The 17,422-nt window shown below is 46.4% G+C and overlaps 1 protein-coding gene across 1 annotated transcript in view; it reads left to right on the forward strand.

Moving 5' to 3' along the window:
- DSCAM (DS cell adhesion molecule) overlaps positions 1–17,422 on the forward strand; it is a 469,770-nt gene that overhangs the window by 93,223 nt on the left and 359,125 nt on the right. The window contains exons 3-4 of the mRNA XM_070403791.1: positions 1,015–1,332; positions 8,153–8,299. Of these exons, the coding sequence (XP_070259892.1) occupies positions 1,015–1,332; positions 8,153–8,299 (465 nt within the window). The remainder of the gene's footprint in view (positions 1–1,014; positions 1,333–8,152; positions 8,300–17,422) is intronic.

A 17,422-nucleotide genomic window follows, 5' to 3' on the forward strand; every position in this document is an offset into this window, starting at 1 on the left:
TTATATAAGCAAGAAATGTAGTATAATTATAGAGGTAAGAAATGCAGATGGACCGGAAGAGGAAATATAAAAATTTAAACAAAAACTGCCATAAGTTGATGGAACTAAAGGATGCCTTTGTCAAAGTTCTCTTTATTATGGCAATATAGTTTCAATTAAAAAATGCATTGTTGATGGGACACTATTTTCAGAAAACCACTTTTGCTTTTTAAAATGCTTTGCATATGATCTTCAATTTTAATTTAAAAAATGGTGACTAATTTCATTCAAAATTAGCCCTCAGCGTAACTACCCACCAGCATGATCTGATCCTAGCACCTGGGTCTGGTCAGGCCTTCCCTTAGCTTCTCCTTACTTAGCACATGACTGGATGTTGGATTCTCTGCCCAGGTAACAGTGTCGGCAGATCAGTGCATTGTTCTCATGGGGCGTATGTTCCAGAGGGACACAGATCAAAAATGAATACAAAATGCATAATGTCAATTCCGAGAGTGGTCCGTGAGATGAAGATAGATCAGGGCACAGGGCGTGGAGCTGAAGAGTAAACTTCAAAGTTAAGACCCTGGGAAACTTCTGTTTGTGTAAAAATATGAAAGGAGGATGGACCTTACTTTTTTTGAAAAATAAATGTTTGTTGATTTCAGAGAGGAAGGGTGAGGGGGAGAGAAATAGAAACATCAGTGATGAGAGCGAATCATGGATTGGCTGCCTCCGGCACGCCCCACACTGGGATTGAGCCCTCAACCCTGGCATATGCCCTGATGGGGAATCAAACCGTGACCTCCTGGTTCATAGGTCAACGCTCAACCTCTGAGCCACATCGGCTGGGATGGAGCTTCCTTTTCAGTACAGCCTCTCTGTCTCTAGTAGGTTGGGCAATTTTGAATTATTTAGTTTTAGTCGAGCCCTGGAATTATGTGTCAAAATACCCCCTCCCGCCCCCGGGCCAGGCTGACTGGAAGTCGGGTTCCGAAGGAGCGTTAACTGACCCATCCTTGTGTTGTTGCCTTCCAGTTTTCAGTGAGGACCTCCACTCCAGCCTCTACTTTGTCAATGCATCTGTGCAAGAGGTAGTGTTCGCGAGCACCACGGGGACGCTGGTGCCCTGCCCGGCTGCAGGCATCCCTCCTGTGTCTCTCAGATGGTACCTGGCGACGGGCGAGGAGATCTACGATGTCCCCGGGATCCGCCACGTCCACCCCAACGGCACTCTCCAAATTTTCCCCTTCCCTCCTTCGAGCTTTAGTACCTTAATCCATGACAATACTTACTATTGCACAGCTGAGAATCCTTCAGGGAAAATTAGAAGTCAGGATGTCCACATCAAGGCTGGTGAGTAGAGCTGATTCCTTCTTGCCTGAGGGGTTGGGGGCCGGTGGCAAACATTCCCAGCCAGCAGCTGGGAGTCGGTGAACACCCTGTCACCAGTCCCTCCTCTGAGCGTGTCTCTCGACTGGATTTCCGGGTGCCTGACGTTGTTGGGGAAAAACTTGGAAATGGCTGGTTCTCATCCTCAGTGAAACAAATACGCAGATGCTTGTAAACATTCCCTTTCGCCTTTTTCTTGCTGAGGTGTTTTTATTTTCATTCCACATTTTTTACCATTTGAACAACATGCAAAAAAAAAGTTCCGTGCATTTGTAAACCCTTAGGACTCTGTCCTTGTAAATCCTTGAACACTGGGAAACTGGGGGAATCCAGCCTGTCACTGAGAAGGCCAAGTTCTTCAGCGGAAGAGCCGAGGAGAAGATGAAGGGTGTTGGTGGGGCCTGCGTCCTGGTAGCTTGAAGCTACATGGAGGGAAGTTCATGAAAATGTCCAAGTACAAAAAAAAAAAGTTTACAATGCAGTGCTCGGGTCAATTTGAATGTATTCACTCAGCAAATATTTTCTTGAGCTTCTGTTATGGTTCCGGCACTTTGCTGGGTGCAAGGAATAGATGGGAGAAAAGAAATGGTAACTACTCTCATGGAACTCTCGTCCTAATGGGGGAGTCAGACATGGACAAAGAAAGAAAGCTGGGTCAACACTGACAATGGAAGGGTCCTCTGTTCCAGGCACTGTGATATTTGCTGGGGATGTTGTGAAAAACTCAGGAGAGGAAACAAAAACAAAAACACCGTCAGCTGAGAACCAGCGAACGCTCAATTGGAGACTGTTGGGGGCTTCGTTCAGATGCCAGAGCCTCTCTTGCCGGGTTTCAGAGTGTCTTACATGCTGGAACCAAAAGCTGGACTCAGTGACACTAAGTTGGTAAGGTCTAAACCAGTGATGGCGAACCTATGACACGCGTGTCAGAGGTGACACGCCAATTCATTTTTTTGGTTGATTTTTCTTTGTTAAATGGCATTTAAATATATAAAATAAGTATCAAAAATATAAGTCTTTGTTTTACTATGGTTGCAAAGATCAAAAAATTTCTATATGTGACACGGCACCAGAGTTAAGTTAGGGTTTTTCAAAATGCTGACACGCCGAGCTCCAAAGGTTCGCCATCACTGGTCTAAACCATTCCCCACATTTATTGCATTTTTGACGAATGGGTAGTCTGACTCACAGTTCCAGTGCCTCAGACCCAGTGTGCTTGCTTTCTGTCCCCCTCTTTGCCCCTTTCCTCCCCACACTCCGTCCCCGAGGTGGGCAGTGGAGGGAGCAGAGAGGAGACAGAGAAAAGAGGGCCAGGGACTGAGCTGGAATAAAACCATTGCAATGGTGTGCACTGTAGGTGAAGCAGACTCCGTCTCACATTCTTGCATTTAATGTGAAATAAAAAAGGCGCTGTTAACATTTTTTTTACTGTGTCACGTGTTGCTGGAATGTTGTCAACGAATAAACATTGGTTTATTAAATTGGTTTGTTCCTTTTAACATCATAATGTGTGTTTTTCTAAAATTGCCATCGCTGCAAGTCAACTCAGGAATATGGCCTCTGATTCGCAGACTTTAAAAGTTATCCATCCAGGACACAGTGTGTCATTCTAACGATTTAACAAAACCCTGAAAAACAAGCACACAGCTGGACTCCAGTTAGCAAACAGCGTTTTAATGGGTTCTTTTTAAGCCTCGCCTTTCCAATACTGGGAGACGACTCAACATAATGGCAGGGCAAAGCGAACGTGACTTGGACTGTTGTCTTCTGCCCCGGGGAGCGGGGCAGCGGCGTGGGCATCCTCTGCAGCAGGTGAGGAGGCCTCACCCGAAGACATCACAACACCAGCCCTTCCCAGTGCCCGCGCGTGGTCTCCTGGACATAAGCACCCAGCGTCAGACTGCCTCCCGTCCCACCAGCATCATTTCCCAGCTGCGTTTTGATTTCCAGGACAAGCTCCTGAACTCCAAGACGTGCACAGAAATGCACTTAAGGAAGAAGATTGGCTTTCACCGAGAGATGAAGAGCTGATGTCCCGAATAAATACAACAAGCACGTGAAATTCGCGTAGAGACCTCCACATCAGACGGCAGGGGACCTGAGTAATGCCTTCTACCTGGAAGTCTGAAAAAAACTCAGTGTGTCATAAAAAACATATTCATAGGCTACAAAGTCAAACTTCCAGAAAAACCTGGGACTTCAAACAGCTATGCTTGTATGTGTGAATCTGCTATTTCTGCCTCGAGTTTCCGGTCAGATAAAGGAACTACATGCTTACTGCGGCTTTAACTGCTGTTTTTTCTGGGTTTGTCGTAGAACTGGTTGCTTCTGCAGGGCAGAGGGACCGGGGGAGGGGTGGGGATGCCATCGCCTGGCCTGGCACCTGTGCCACCTTCCACGTAGTGACGCGGTTGCTGTCCACGTGCTGGTTTTCCTGACGCCGGGAGCCCAGCACCCACACCGCTGCTGCGTCCGTTCGGACTTACACGACGGACAGTCACGTTGCCCCAAAGAAATGTCTCTTCTCCTTTAATTTTACTTCTTATGAGCACATCCTGGTTGTGATAATTTTTAGATTGCTTAGTGGATGCTTGAAAGGCTGGTTTCCCCATTTTTGTGTCCATGCCGGTGCAGAGCTGGGCAGCTGGGCAGGAGGCCAGCGGGGGGCTGTCTGATGCCCAGTGCCAACTGTCCTGCAGGTTTGTGTAGAATGAGCACTCAGTCCTGGGGCACCCCCCGGTGCAGCAGGTCATCTAAAGCTCCCTTGACATTGGCTCAGGGGTTTCCCTGGAAGAACCCACTGGGTAAAATGGCTTATACCCTCTCCCGTGGCGGTGCAGGACATTCGTATTCTTACTAGTTTACAGCGAGTTGACCCAGGTCTGAGTGCCAAGGAATGAGGAAAAGGTCACCCATGCTGTCTCATTCACCAGCAATCTTAGTTTTCCTGTAAATAAAACACGTTCTGGCCTCTTTGTCCTAAGGACCGGAACGAGCAGGCCACTTGCCCTGGTCTGTCCCTTGCCTGTGCTGTACTCACCGCTTAGCGAAGTCATCGGCTGTGTGACCAGGGGCAAGTCCAACCCTCGCCATGTCTTTCCCTTAGTGAGCTGTGGTGAAGGGCATTTGACTGGACTTCTGGTTACGGCCAAGATGGAGGAGCAAGGGCTGCACTTTCCCTTCTTTCTGCAGCAGCAACCCCCACACACAGACAAAATATACCCAGCGCCAGCTTTCCAGCCTGGCCACCCCAGGGTGCAGGGAAGTGATCCTGGAGAAACTGGAATAAAGCAGCTGAGCCCTATGAACACCCCAATTTATCACCTTAAGTTTCCAGATGCAGGACACATCTGGAACCCGCAGATGAATCTTTTTTTAAAATATATTTTTATTGATTTCAGAGAGGAAGGGAGAGGGGGAGAGAGAGAGAAACATCAGTGAGAGAGAATCATTGATTGGCTGACTTCTGCACGGCCCCTGGGGTTTGAGCCTGCAACCTGGGCATGTGCCCTTGACTGGAATCGAACCCGGGACCCTTCAGTCCACAGGCTGACTCTCCACTGGGCCAAATCGGCCAGGGCTGAATCTTTTTTTTTTTAAAAAATTCTCATCCAGGGACATGTTTATTGAATTTTAGAAAGAGGAAGGGGGAGAGAGAAACATCGATGTGAGAGAGAACATTTTGATTAGTTGCCTCCCATACATACCCTTACCAGGCATCAAACCCACAACCTGACTGGGAATCAAACCTGCAAGCTTTTAGTGGATGGGGTGATGCTCCAACCAGCTGAGCCACCTGGCCAGGGCACCTGCACATGAATTTTTATAACAGCTTTTTTCATAATTACTAAAAATTGGAAGCAACAGAGATGCCCTTCTGTATGTGAATGGATAATGACGAAGACTCCATCCTTGAGTAAACTTCTGTCAGGCTCATCTGAGCCCTCTTCTCAGCTAGTTTGACCTTCTGTGTCTTTTCTCCCTGAGCCCAGTTTTAGCACGAGTCCTGCGAAGTCATTCCCCACCTCTGATATTTGCTATTTGATCACTGTTAACATCTGATCGAGCTCCTCCTCTCACCTGTGATGTGTAAGTGTTCAGCCCACATTTAACAAAACTCCCCTACCCTTGATGTCTCCTCTTAGTAATTTTCCACCCACTGATCCCCTTGCTTTGTGGTTGGCTCTCTATGTTCACTTGTTCTTGCTGTACATACAGTTGAGCAAAATTTATCTCCCAATTGAAATAATCATGACTCCTATTGCAAAATTCTTAAAGGGTCTTTCTTTACATTTTAACAAGAATATGAATATTTCTTAACAATAAACTGGTATATCCATCCAAACAATGGAATATTACTCATTGATAGAAATAAACTATCAAGCCATGAAGAGACATAGAGGAAGCTTAAATGCATGTTACTAAGTGAAGAAGCCAATCTGAGAAGGCTACATACTGTATAAATCCAAAGATACGATATTCCAGAAAAGGCAAAACAATGGCAAGGTAGAAAGATCAATGGTCGCCAAGGGTTGTGGGGCAAATAGGACATTTGTGGGAGAGTGAAATTATTCCGGATGATGCCTTAGCGATGAATACATGACATTATTCATAGTCCTGTCTAACAGCGTAACCTTAATGTAAACTATGGACTTCAGCTGGTAAGAATGTATAAATATTCATTTATTAATTATAAAAATGTATCACACTAATTGAGATGCTTATAATGAGAACTGTAGAGGTGGCAAGGGAGAGCGTATGGGAACTCTTTGTACTTTCTGTGAAATTTTCTGTAACCTAAAACTGATCAGAAAAAAAAAAAAGTTTATTCCCAAAACTTGAAAAATACGTCAAATAAGCTTACTATACAAATAGACTCCCCAAAGAAATGGATGATAAAACAAAAAAGTTGAAATACTGGCCAAAGTGTTCCAAATTTGAGGAAAACTATAAACTCACAGATCCCACGGGCCCAGGAAACCTAAGCATAAACTACATGAAGAAGAACACACCAGGGTGCATCCTAAGACATCGCTCGGGACCAATGAGAAAGAGGGAACGTTAAAAACAGCCAGAGAAAGGGACCCATCACACCTAGAGGAACAAAGGGAAAGATGATGACAGGCTCCGTCAGAATCAGTGTGAGAACACGGTGAGGCTGCATCTCTGAAGTCCTGGAAGAAAAGGGCCTGTGAACCCAGAAATCTGCACGCAGGAATCTTGCAAAAATAAAGGTGAAATGCAGGCGTTCGGCACATCAGATCTGAAAGACTTGCACTCCTAGACATCTTTAGAAAAAATGTTCTGCAATCAGAAGAAATGACACCTGATGGAGGATACTCAAAGAAGAATAATGAAAAAAGTAACTACATGGGTAAATAAACCCCATTTTAAATTTAAAATCCTTAAAAAAAATGATTGAACAAAATAATAGCAGCGTCTTGTGGGGATTGGAACATATGTACAAATAAAATGCGGACGGTAGCATGAAGGCCTGGAGCAGACAGAGAAGTACAGTGTTTTAGGGTTCTCTTATTTTATGGGAAGTAGCATAGTATCACCTGGATATAAATGATGGTGTTACAGATGGATACCACAAAAAGCAACCCCTGAAATAACCAAACGGAGTTATGGCTAGCTAACCAACAAAGTAGAAACAATGGACTCATTAAAAAAACAACCCAAAACAAAAAAGAAAAGAAGAGAAAGAAGGAAGCGAAAACAAGGTGGCATTATTTACCTCTGCCCAAGAGGGCAGTTCCCTTTTGAAACTCTTCCTATGTTTGTTGATACGCCAACTTTTTGAAATTAATTTCATGCTAGTTTTCTTGCCACATATTTTCCAATAAGTGACTAAAATTTGAAGAGATCTGGGTATCTTAGAAAGTCAAAGATTTAGAAAATCCAGACCGTGAAGATCTTCCTGCACCAGCACCTTTGTTTCAAATTGGAGGACAATGAAGCACTCGGGAAGTAAGCTCTTCCCATGTTTCCGGAGCTGGCGTGAGGGATAACGTGTGTGAGGCACATGCCTGTCTCCTTGCCCTGGACACAGAGGTCTTCCACGGACATGGCGTGGATTTGTGTAGCTGTACCTGAGCCTGTCCTGAGTGCTTTATCCACAATATCGGGTCATTACAACCATCCCTTGTGGTAGATGTTTTCATCTAAATCCCTAGGATATAGCCGGCAAGAGTGGAAGGGCTCAAGTTTGAACCCAGACGCTTCATTCATGGAAGTCCCTTTGAGCACTTTCTGGGATAGTCCTATTGCTGTGGGTTCGGGCAGGCTCCCTTATCAGCATCCTTCCCTACATGATGGGCAGCAGGATCACTGTTTCCCAAACTGCTTTGCAACTGTCATTAAAATGTCATTCATGAAGAGTTCTTTTAATTGTTGTGTAGTTTTCAAGCATTTCCAGGAGAGGTTGCCTTTCTTGGATTTTAAAATTCTTTTTATAGTCTGAAATGTTTTTCTTGGTCCTCAGAGGACACGGAGAGCCATTTTCTATCATCTGACTCCACTTAGAAGCTACTTCCCACACTGAACTGCCTTTGGGGGAGCTGAACTTTGTTTAGGTGTACCCTTGCCCTTTTGTATTTGGGGAGCTTATTGTTAATGAATGAAAGTCCTTAAGATGTGAAATGTAGATTGTTTAAAATTTCCCCCCATGAATCTCTCTGATGCAGTTCCTATCCATGAGATACAGTGTATACATCCAGATGAGATGCTCTCAGAAGGAGGTCGCCTCTGTGTGTTACCCGGTCCCCTTCCTGTCTTGCAGTTTTACGGGAGCCCTATACAGTCCGTGTGGAGGACCAGAAAACCATGAGAGGCAATGTCGCGGTCTTCAAGTGCATTATCCCCTCCTCGGTGGAGGCGTACATCACCGTCGTCTCATGGGAGAAAGACACTGTTTCACTCATCTCAGGTAGGCTCCCCGCCTCCAGGCGAGCGCGTCAGGCTCACCTTCTCACAGGGTGCTTCACACATCAAGTCGGGCCTCTTCCTATGCGTTCATCGTAATTAAGAACTAGTGTCCTTAAGATGGATGCTGTTTCATGAGTAAATGTGGCATCAACGTTTCATCTTGGTTTTCGTGGCTCGAATTAGATATTCTTCAGTGATTGACTGAATGGATCAAAATGAGTTACTTACACGATACGCTATAGCTGGTGTTTTACTTTTATAAGGAAATTGTGTTTTTATTTATGCAGCTGGAAATAGGGAGGTAGGATTATCGTGTCTGTGAGAGGCCTTGGTGGTACGTTGAGGACGAGTTTGAAACTGAAAACTAGAAAATGAAGCTCTGATTTTCTGCCGTTTTGACCCTTTCGGAGGTCTTTGAGTGATGAGGTGTCTCTGGCCTCATTCTTGAAGATTCTAGCTAGCATATCTATTCAGCACTGAAATATGTCTATTTGTATATAAGTAATTTCTTGGCTTATTTTGGTGTCTACCAATGAGACAATGGAAATCTGGCTTCTAAGAAGGAGGGGTACTTCTTCCATGGCGGCTTTTGAGTTGAGTCCTTGCTCCTTACTACTTACCTGGAAAGGCCACGTGGGCACGAGCCTCAGTTTCCTGGTTTGCACATGGTTGGATGATGACTGTTGGCTGCTTTTAGCAAACAGCTGTGTTGGGCACTGAATGTGGTACAATGGGTTATAAACAATTGCTTTCCTTTATGTCATGGATGTGTATGCACGTTCGCGCACATGCGTTTGAATGTAATCCTTGAATACTGTCAACATTTTGACAATTTACAGAGAGAAGAAATTGGAACTAAACTCTCATGGTGACAAAGCATTTCTGTTTATCAGCTTATTGGCCTGCTAGACAATATAGGTTACTATTTAAGAACAATGAAAAAATCATCAAACCATTAAAAAGTCCAAGTCAAAAATTAAATCTTTGGCCTTTAAAGTATATCACAGTAAACTAGGATGTAATAGATGTTTCAGCATTTCCTAAAATCATCTTTACAGTGAATTTGAAGTCCCTTGCACTTTATTGAACAATAAATGTTGATTCATCATCCTATACGTTAGAGTATGACAGACATACTATGCTTAAGAACTGAAAAACTATTGCAGTAATCAGGATAGATACTCACCTGTGCACTTCTAGTTGCTAATTTTGATTGTTAATGGTTTTAATTGCTTCTCTTTAGAGGTTGTTTTGGTTTCTTGGAAGCAGATGGAGAGATTATATGTAATAAGTTCATCTGGCTGAGCCCAGAGTCAGATCGTGTGGGTTCAGGGAGGGGGAGAGTTGGGGCAATATTTGCAATCTTCCACACTCAGGGGTAGACGCTGATGGAGGCTCCACCATCTTTTTTATTTATTTATTTTTAAAATATATTTTAGTGATTTTTTACAGAGAGGAAGGGAGAGAGATAGAGTTAGAAACATCGATGAGAGAGAAACATCTATCAGCTGCCTCCAGCACATCTCCTACTGGGGATGTGCCCGCAACCAAGGTACATGCCATTGACCGGAATCGAACCTGGGACCCTTCAGTCCGCAGGCCGACGCTCTATCCACTGGAGGCTCCACCATCTTATAAGAGCATCTAACAACCTCGGGGTCTGCCCTGGAGGGGCAAGAGAATGCAAACTGCCTCTACCTGCTTCCACGTCAGTGGTTCTCAACCTTCTGGCCCTTTAAATACAGTTCCTCATGTTGTGACCCAACCATAAAATTATTTTCGTTGCTACGTCATAACTGTAATGTTGCTACTGTTATGAATCGTCATGTAAATATCTGATATGCAGGATGGTCTTAGGTGACCCCTGTGAAAGGGTCGTTCGACCGCCAAAGGGGTCGAGACCCACAGGTTGAGAACTGCTGTTCTACGTGGAGGTGACACACACCATTTCTATTCATATTTAAGTGGCAGAAGCAAGTCCCATGGTCATGCCTGACTTCAGCGGGACATGTTTCTGGAAGGAGAGAATACCTGGAAATCTGGGTGAGAAATCAAAGTATTTACCATGAGGTTTTACATACCTAGATAGCTATCTATAGATAGATCTTTTATAGGTTTCGTGTAGGTTTTTATAATATAACTAGAGGCCCGGTGCACAAAATTTGTGCACTCGGTGGGGGGGGGGGGGGTGGTGCGTCCCTCAGCCCAGCCTGTGCCCATTTGCAGTCCAGGACCCCTTGGGGGATGTCCACCTGTTGACTTAGGCCCACTCCCCGGGGGATCAGGCTTAAGCTTGCAGTCAGACATCCTTCTGGCAGCCAGGGAGCCCTCGGGGGATGTCCGACTAAAGGCTTAGGCCCCCAAGGGATCGGGCCTAAACTGTTAGTTGGACATTCTTAGTACTGCCACGGAGGTGGGAGAGGCTCCTGCCACCACCTCCGCACTGGCCAGCCATGAGCCAGCTTCTGGCTGAGTGGCACTACTCCTTGGTCTGACCTAAACCTTAGAGATTAGTACTTCATTTTACAACTTTTTCTTGGTTTATAGGCAGCAGCAAACTCAGACCACACAGTCGGGTATGCTAGAAATGTTGCTTTCTTTATTGTTTAGTAACCAATCCTAACTTCAACTTCAGCCCCCATTCTGCCAAGTGAAAAAACAAAAACAAAATATTATTTAACTTAGGTTCCCCACCCCCTTCTCTGGAGTTGTACTTCCATGTCAGACAGTTTATATCTCAGGCAGAGGTGCCATAGAACCGAGCAGGGTCAAGAACATGTGGACCTCAGTCTTCTGTCTGGGCTGGCCCCCACCCAGCTGCCCTTGACCCTCACCTCAGAGCTCAAGTCCATGCTGATCCCTGGTATATTCTCATCTGGGCCTTGAGGCCTCTTGAGTCCAATTTGCTCTCTCCCTCCCTCCCTGCCACCTTCTCTCTCTCACACAAAGAGGAATTGGGCTTTCTGGGGTGAGGTCCTCTGACACCTCCTCAGCCCCGTTGCACGGACACCATCTTGGTGCCTTGGTCACGGCCACAAAGCTGTGTGGCTGCTCTCAGACCCTCCGTCTCCTGCTGCCTTAGGGAGTGACTCAGCGGGAGGGGAGGGTCACAGTCCTTTTTACATGGCAGACAACAAACATTCAGTGTTCCTTCCCTCTAGTTCTCCTTCTCCTCCTCACCCCAGTCCAGGCACGTCTATGTGCAGGGCAAGGGAGGGTGGGAGGCAGGGGTGTCTCTGACCCAGCACACAGGCTTCCAGATCCACTGCTCCCCCAGGAGGCCTTCCATGCTCTGGACCTCGACACCCAGAACCTGTCCCCTCTCAGCTGCAGGTCTTTGCCCGCAGTGGTCAAGTCTGTTTAGAGCAGTGGTTCTCAACCTTGGCTGCACATTAGAATCACCTGGGAATCTTTTTAAAATTCTGATTTCTGGGCCTCATCCTCCGGAAATTCTGTTTCTTTGTTACTAATGTTGTGGCCCCACCCCATAACAAAGAAACAGAATTTCCGGAGGATGAGGCTCAGAAATCAGGATTTTAAAAAGATTCCCAGGTGATTCTAATGTGCAGCCAAGGTTGAGAACCACTGGTTTAGAGGCTTGAAGTCAAGAAGTGCCTCTTTGTTCTCTGCTTTCCGGAGGCGGTCAGCGTGGAACATTCCTGCCTGGATTGGGGAGGGGTCTCTGGGTGTTAAGAATACCAGGAGGGGGAGCACAGACTCCTCCTAGAGCTCCGAGATGGGAAAGGCAGCACCCCCTCACCTCTAACCCCAGGACGTTTCTTTAGAAGCAGAAGCCTCATCCTGTGCAGGGGCCTGTGCTGGCTGCCTCAGTTTCTCAGAGACAACGAATTTGATGAACGTCTTTTCCCCACTGCAGTAGCTGCTTCATTTGTTCGTTCTCGCATTTTTCGTTAGCTGCTAAATCGCTGCTGTGGCTGCAAACCTGTTGTGCCTGACTCAGCCAGTGGGGAGCTATGGGAGCTGTGCAGGGACAGGGGAAGGGGGAGGGGAGCCCGGCCTGCAGAGAGGGTCAGTGGTGCCTGCCGGGCTGTCTCAGAGGATGTGGCTTAGGTTAGGTCCTGTCCTTTGGCGACTTTAGGAGGGGAGGCCGTGTCCTCCGCTCCCCACTTTGACTCAGGGGCGGAAGTTCTCCTTGCTCTCTGGCCTCATAACTCAGTGGATCATAGTGGGATGCTGCAGGCAGGCAGCTTCTGCGGCTGCACACAGGCGCTGGCCCGAGGTTTCTGTGGCTGCACACGCTGTGGGCAGGCTGCTTCAGCAGCTGCACATGGGCTCGGCAGGCGGCTTCTGCGGCTGTGCACAGGCGTGAACAGGCGGCTTCTGTGGCTGCACACGCTGTGGGCAGGCGGCTTCAGCGGCTGCACACAGGCACGGGCAGGCGGCTTCTGCAGCCGCACACGGGTGCGGGCAGGCGGCTTCTGCGGGTACACACGGGTGCCGGCCTACAACCTGGGACCGGATCAGGTCACGGGCGGCGGGCAGGCGGCTTCTGTGGCTGTACACAGGCGTTGGCAGGCGGCTTCTGGGGCTGCACATGGGCGCCGGCCTGCACATGGGCGCCGGCCCGAGGTTTCTGCGGCTGCACACCCTGTGGGCAGGCGGCTTCAGCGCCTGCACACGGGCACGGGCAGGTGGCTTCTGCAGCCGCACACGGGAGGGTCACGGGCAGCAGGCCAGCGGCTTCTTGGACTGCCGCATGGGGGCCTGGATGGTGGCTGGCAATGGCGGCTCACGCTGTCCTGCCCTGCCTGCATTATGCAAATTAGCTGCCATTTTGGATGGCAGTTAATTTGCATATGGCGCTGATTAGCCAATGGGAAGCGTGTCGGAGGTACGATTAATTACCCTTTTTGTCTATTATTAGATAGGATGTGTGTGTTCATATGTTTCCTAAACACCTGTAGTTAGTGCTACACACATATGCAGGTTCTGTCTTTTTGCAATCTATGTGAATACACTCTTTTTTCTTTAAACACAAACCTAATTAAATGAAATGTAAGGGATTTTATACCAAGTGAATGGAGAGGATGCTGATAGACAGATACAGAGGTGACACGTGCTGATAGGGACAGGCGACTCCCAGGTCCACTCCTCGGTCAGGCACAGGAGCTTCATCCATGGGCAACATTTAAAAAATAACAACATGTATCATGGATAAGCACCTGGCTTTTCTTCTTTCACAAAAATATCCAGAAAACAGATCTAGTACCTGCTTTTATCTCATTCGGAATACATTAATAGCAAGTTTTTGTTTGTTTATAAGTAAGCCATTTAATCAAACACAGGGTATTGTCAAGAGGCTCCACATGGCAGAGATAGACGGATAGGTAGATAGATTGCTGATAGATAATTGGCAGATAGATAGATAGAGACATTGAGACAGAGGGAGATTGAGACAGAGAGTGAGAATATAAACTATTTTCATATTCAGGTAGTTAAGACTGAGAACAGGGCCCCAAAGCAGTATAATGAGCCACACATGGGAAGCCTGGAAATGCAGCCTTCTACTGTGACTGGCGATGGCTACTGTCAGCCCTGGTTTCCAGTGCCTGAGCCCCGCACAGTGAACCTGCCAAACACCCAGGGAAGGAGGTCATGAAGGCATGGGAGATTGCAAACAGTAAAAACCACTGGTGATCACAGTAAATAAAGCAGTTTGGGCTGGTTTAGGTGGGGCAGGATTGCTTTTCTCTCTGTGGCCAGGACCCTGAGTGTGACAGGGAGGCAGGGAGGCCCAGAGGACAAGCGTGGCTGGGACCTCCCCGTTCTGGGCCCCAAGGGCTGAGTGGTTGGGGGGGCACTGGTATTCATTTTATTTTGTTTTTGGAGGACTTGCATTCTCCAATTTCAGAGTTTATGGTAAAGCGACAGTAATCAAGACCACATGATATTGGTGCAGAGCTAAGCCTGCTGATCAGTGGAACAGAGTGGGAAGTCTAGAAGGAAATAATCACACCCATGGTCAATTGACTTTCTTACTAGCATATAATTTGCATACAGTGTTATATTCATTCCAGGGCACAACCAAGTGATTCAACATTTATATACCTTACGATGTGATCATAAGTCTAGTAACCACCTGTCACTGTACATATTTATTACAATGCTATTGGCAGTCTTCCCTGTGCTGTATATTACATCCCCATGACTTATTTATTTTATAATTAGAAGTTTGTATATCTCAATTCCCTTCACCATTTTTTTCCTTCCCACCTCCGCCCTTCACTTTGACAACCATTGGTTTGTTCTCTATCTGTATGAGTCTCTGTGTAGGTTTTTAATACAGGTAATATATATATATATATATATATATATATATATATATACTGTTATGGGTGTGTTCATATGTTTCTTAGACACCTTTAATTAATGCTATACTCAGATGAAAGCATAAGATTTTTGTCTTTGTCTGACTTATTTCACTTAGCACAATACCCTCTAAGTCAGTGGTTCTCAACCTATGGGTCGCGACCCCTTTGGGGGTCGAATGACCCTTTCACAGGGGTCACCGAAGACCATCAGAAAACACATATATAATTACATATTGTTTTTGTGATTAATCACTATGCTTTAATTATGTTCAATTTATAACAATGAAAATACATCTTGTATATCAGACGTTTATATTACAATTTATAACAGTAGCAAAATTATAGTTACGAAATAGCAACGAAAATAATTTTATGGTTGGGGGTCACCACACATGAGGAACTGTATTAAAGGGTCACAGCATTAGGAAGGTTGGGAACCACTGCTCTAAGTCCATCCATGTTGCAGAGGGCAAGATTTCATTCATTTCTATGGCTGAGTAATATTCCATTGTGTATATGCACCATGTCCTTGTCCATTTGTCTATTGATGGACACTTAGGTTGCTTCCATATCTTGGCTATTGTAAAGAATGCTGCAGTGAACATGGCGATGCACATGTCTGTTTGAATTAGTGGTGTTGTTTTCTTTGTATAAATTCCCAAAGTGGAATTGCTGGGTCTGACTGTAGGGGGTGACCTCGGACAGCACAGAGGTCCCAGAAACCAAGGGACTTTTTCTGAGTTAGCTGTGAGCTCCAGGAGAGACATCCCTGTGCACAGCAGATGGTCGGGAAAAGGTTAAGGTGTGTCTTTACCTTAACCTTGATAAGCCCAGTAACTCCTTGTTGAAGTAGTTTAGATTTAGTCATTGGCAGTGGCTGTCACCCCACCTCTCTCTTCCTGGGATTCCAAGATATCCCAGCCTCCCCTGAGTCAGGCTGGGACACTTCCGTTAGTTCTTTAGAAAGTGATGGGTTAAATGAGCCATGAACACCAGTCTGTGTAAGTGTTCTTCAGCAGTAAGTGGAGAGGCGGGTGGAGGGCTGGGCGTGGTGCACAGGAGGTTCTTGGCTGCTGCTTCCTCTCAGGCTCCTGGCAGGAAGCTACCTGTGCAGGGTGAGAGCTGCCTGCACAGGCTGAGGCTGGCCCACCTGCCTTGGGTTGTCTGGCTCCACCCCTGGGTCCTGGGTCTTGGGTCCTGGGTCCTGAGCACCTTGTGGGAGGCCAGAGCAGCAAAGGCCCATTTTAATGGCTGAGCATTGGCCTCATACAGATGTTGTGGGCTCTTTGGAAATCTTGGCCAAGGTAAATGAGTGTTTGTCATAAAGGAATGCCTTTTCAATTACAAAAATTAAAATGGTGTCTTCCTATAAAAAGAAATGAAACAGTTTCCACCGGCATGTCTTCCTATGTTTTGCCCTTTATCTTTGAAGAGAAAATAAATGACTGGATTATGTTCTTATAGGGAGAGAAGTAACTATCAGGTGTCTATCTCGGTTGCCATGTGAACCCCAGTTTCAGTAGCCATTCCAGCAGCTGCTCTCATTAGCTTACTGCACAGTAGGCCACTCATTGATTTCTTCCCAGGGCAGATTGAACTTGACCTGACTCTAGAGTCAGAAATCAAGTGGTGCCTCCTTGTCATATGAGGTCATTAGTTCACTGATATTAAGAACGTAAGTTAGTTCATTTTAAATGGTCTTTGAGAAGAATACCCCAGTGGTCTTGCTATGGACAGAATGTTTGTGTCCCCTCAAAATTTACATGTTGAAGCCCTGTCCCCTCTCCCGCCCCCCAGTGTGATGGTATTTGGAGATGGAGCCTTTGGGAAGTGATTAAGATTATATTAGGTCATGAAGAGGGGTCCCTCATAATGGGACCAGTGTCCTTAGGAGAAGAGACACCATAGCTCTATCTACCATGTGAGGACACTTGAGAAGGCTGCTGTCTACAATCCAGAAGAGGGCTGTCACCAGAGCCCACCATGCTGGCACCCTGACCTTGAACTTCCACCCTCCACAACTGTCAAAAAATAAATGTCTGTTGTTTAAGCCACCCAGTCTGTATTTTGTTATAGCAGCCCAAGCTAGGACAGGCCTAAAGGTAGGAATCCTGTAATTTCCCAGGGGAAGGGGAGGCTACTAAGGTCTGATGCTGTCTTCCTTCTGCTTTGCCGTCTACCTGGGCCCTTCCCCTGGGCCCTTCCCCTGAGCCCTTCACCTGGGCCCTTCCCCTGGGCCCTTCACCTGGGCTATCAGGTACCACATGGTTAACCTTCACTCTCAGACTCTGGAACAATGGACAGTTGGAGGCTTGAAAATGTGTATTGCAGAGACAAATGTACACCCTGCCATCTAATGTCCTCAATTTTGATGATAGATCCTGACTTACCGCCTTCCGACCTAACTGAAATGAGCCAGGACAAAGCCATGATGTTTATACTCATTTTAAAGACATCCTTACTGCTTCCCCAGCCCAAACGAAAGGTTTGTCAATATCAGCATGTGAATGTTGCCCAATAAAAATGTAGTAGTTTGGGTAGTACTGTGCCTTGGGAGGTTTTGCTATGGAGATAGAGACAGAAGACCCCATTGTGGAAAAGAACAGTAACAACAGCTTCATGTTTGGGTTCCACGCAGTGGCCTGGTGTGAGTTTCTTCCTGATTAGGGAGGCCAGCGGTGGGAGAGCCCAGCATCCCGCGTCTGTTTTCGCTGATAAAATTCTGAGACTCTCACTGGGGGTTTAGCTACATTAACATCAAAGACACAGCCCAAGGGCAACTGGGTTTGAAA

The sequence above is a fragment of the Myotis yumanensis genome, unplaced genomic scaffold, assembly GCF_028538775.1.
Source record: "Myotis yumanensis isolate MYYU_CA2020_CCGP unplaced genomic scaffold, mMyoYum1.0.hap1 SCAF_2, whole genome shotgun sequence".
Lineage (NCBI taxonomy): Eukaryota > Metazoa > Chordata > Mammalia > Chiroptera > Vespertilionidae > Myotis > Myotis yumanensis.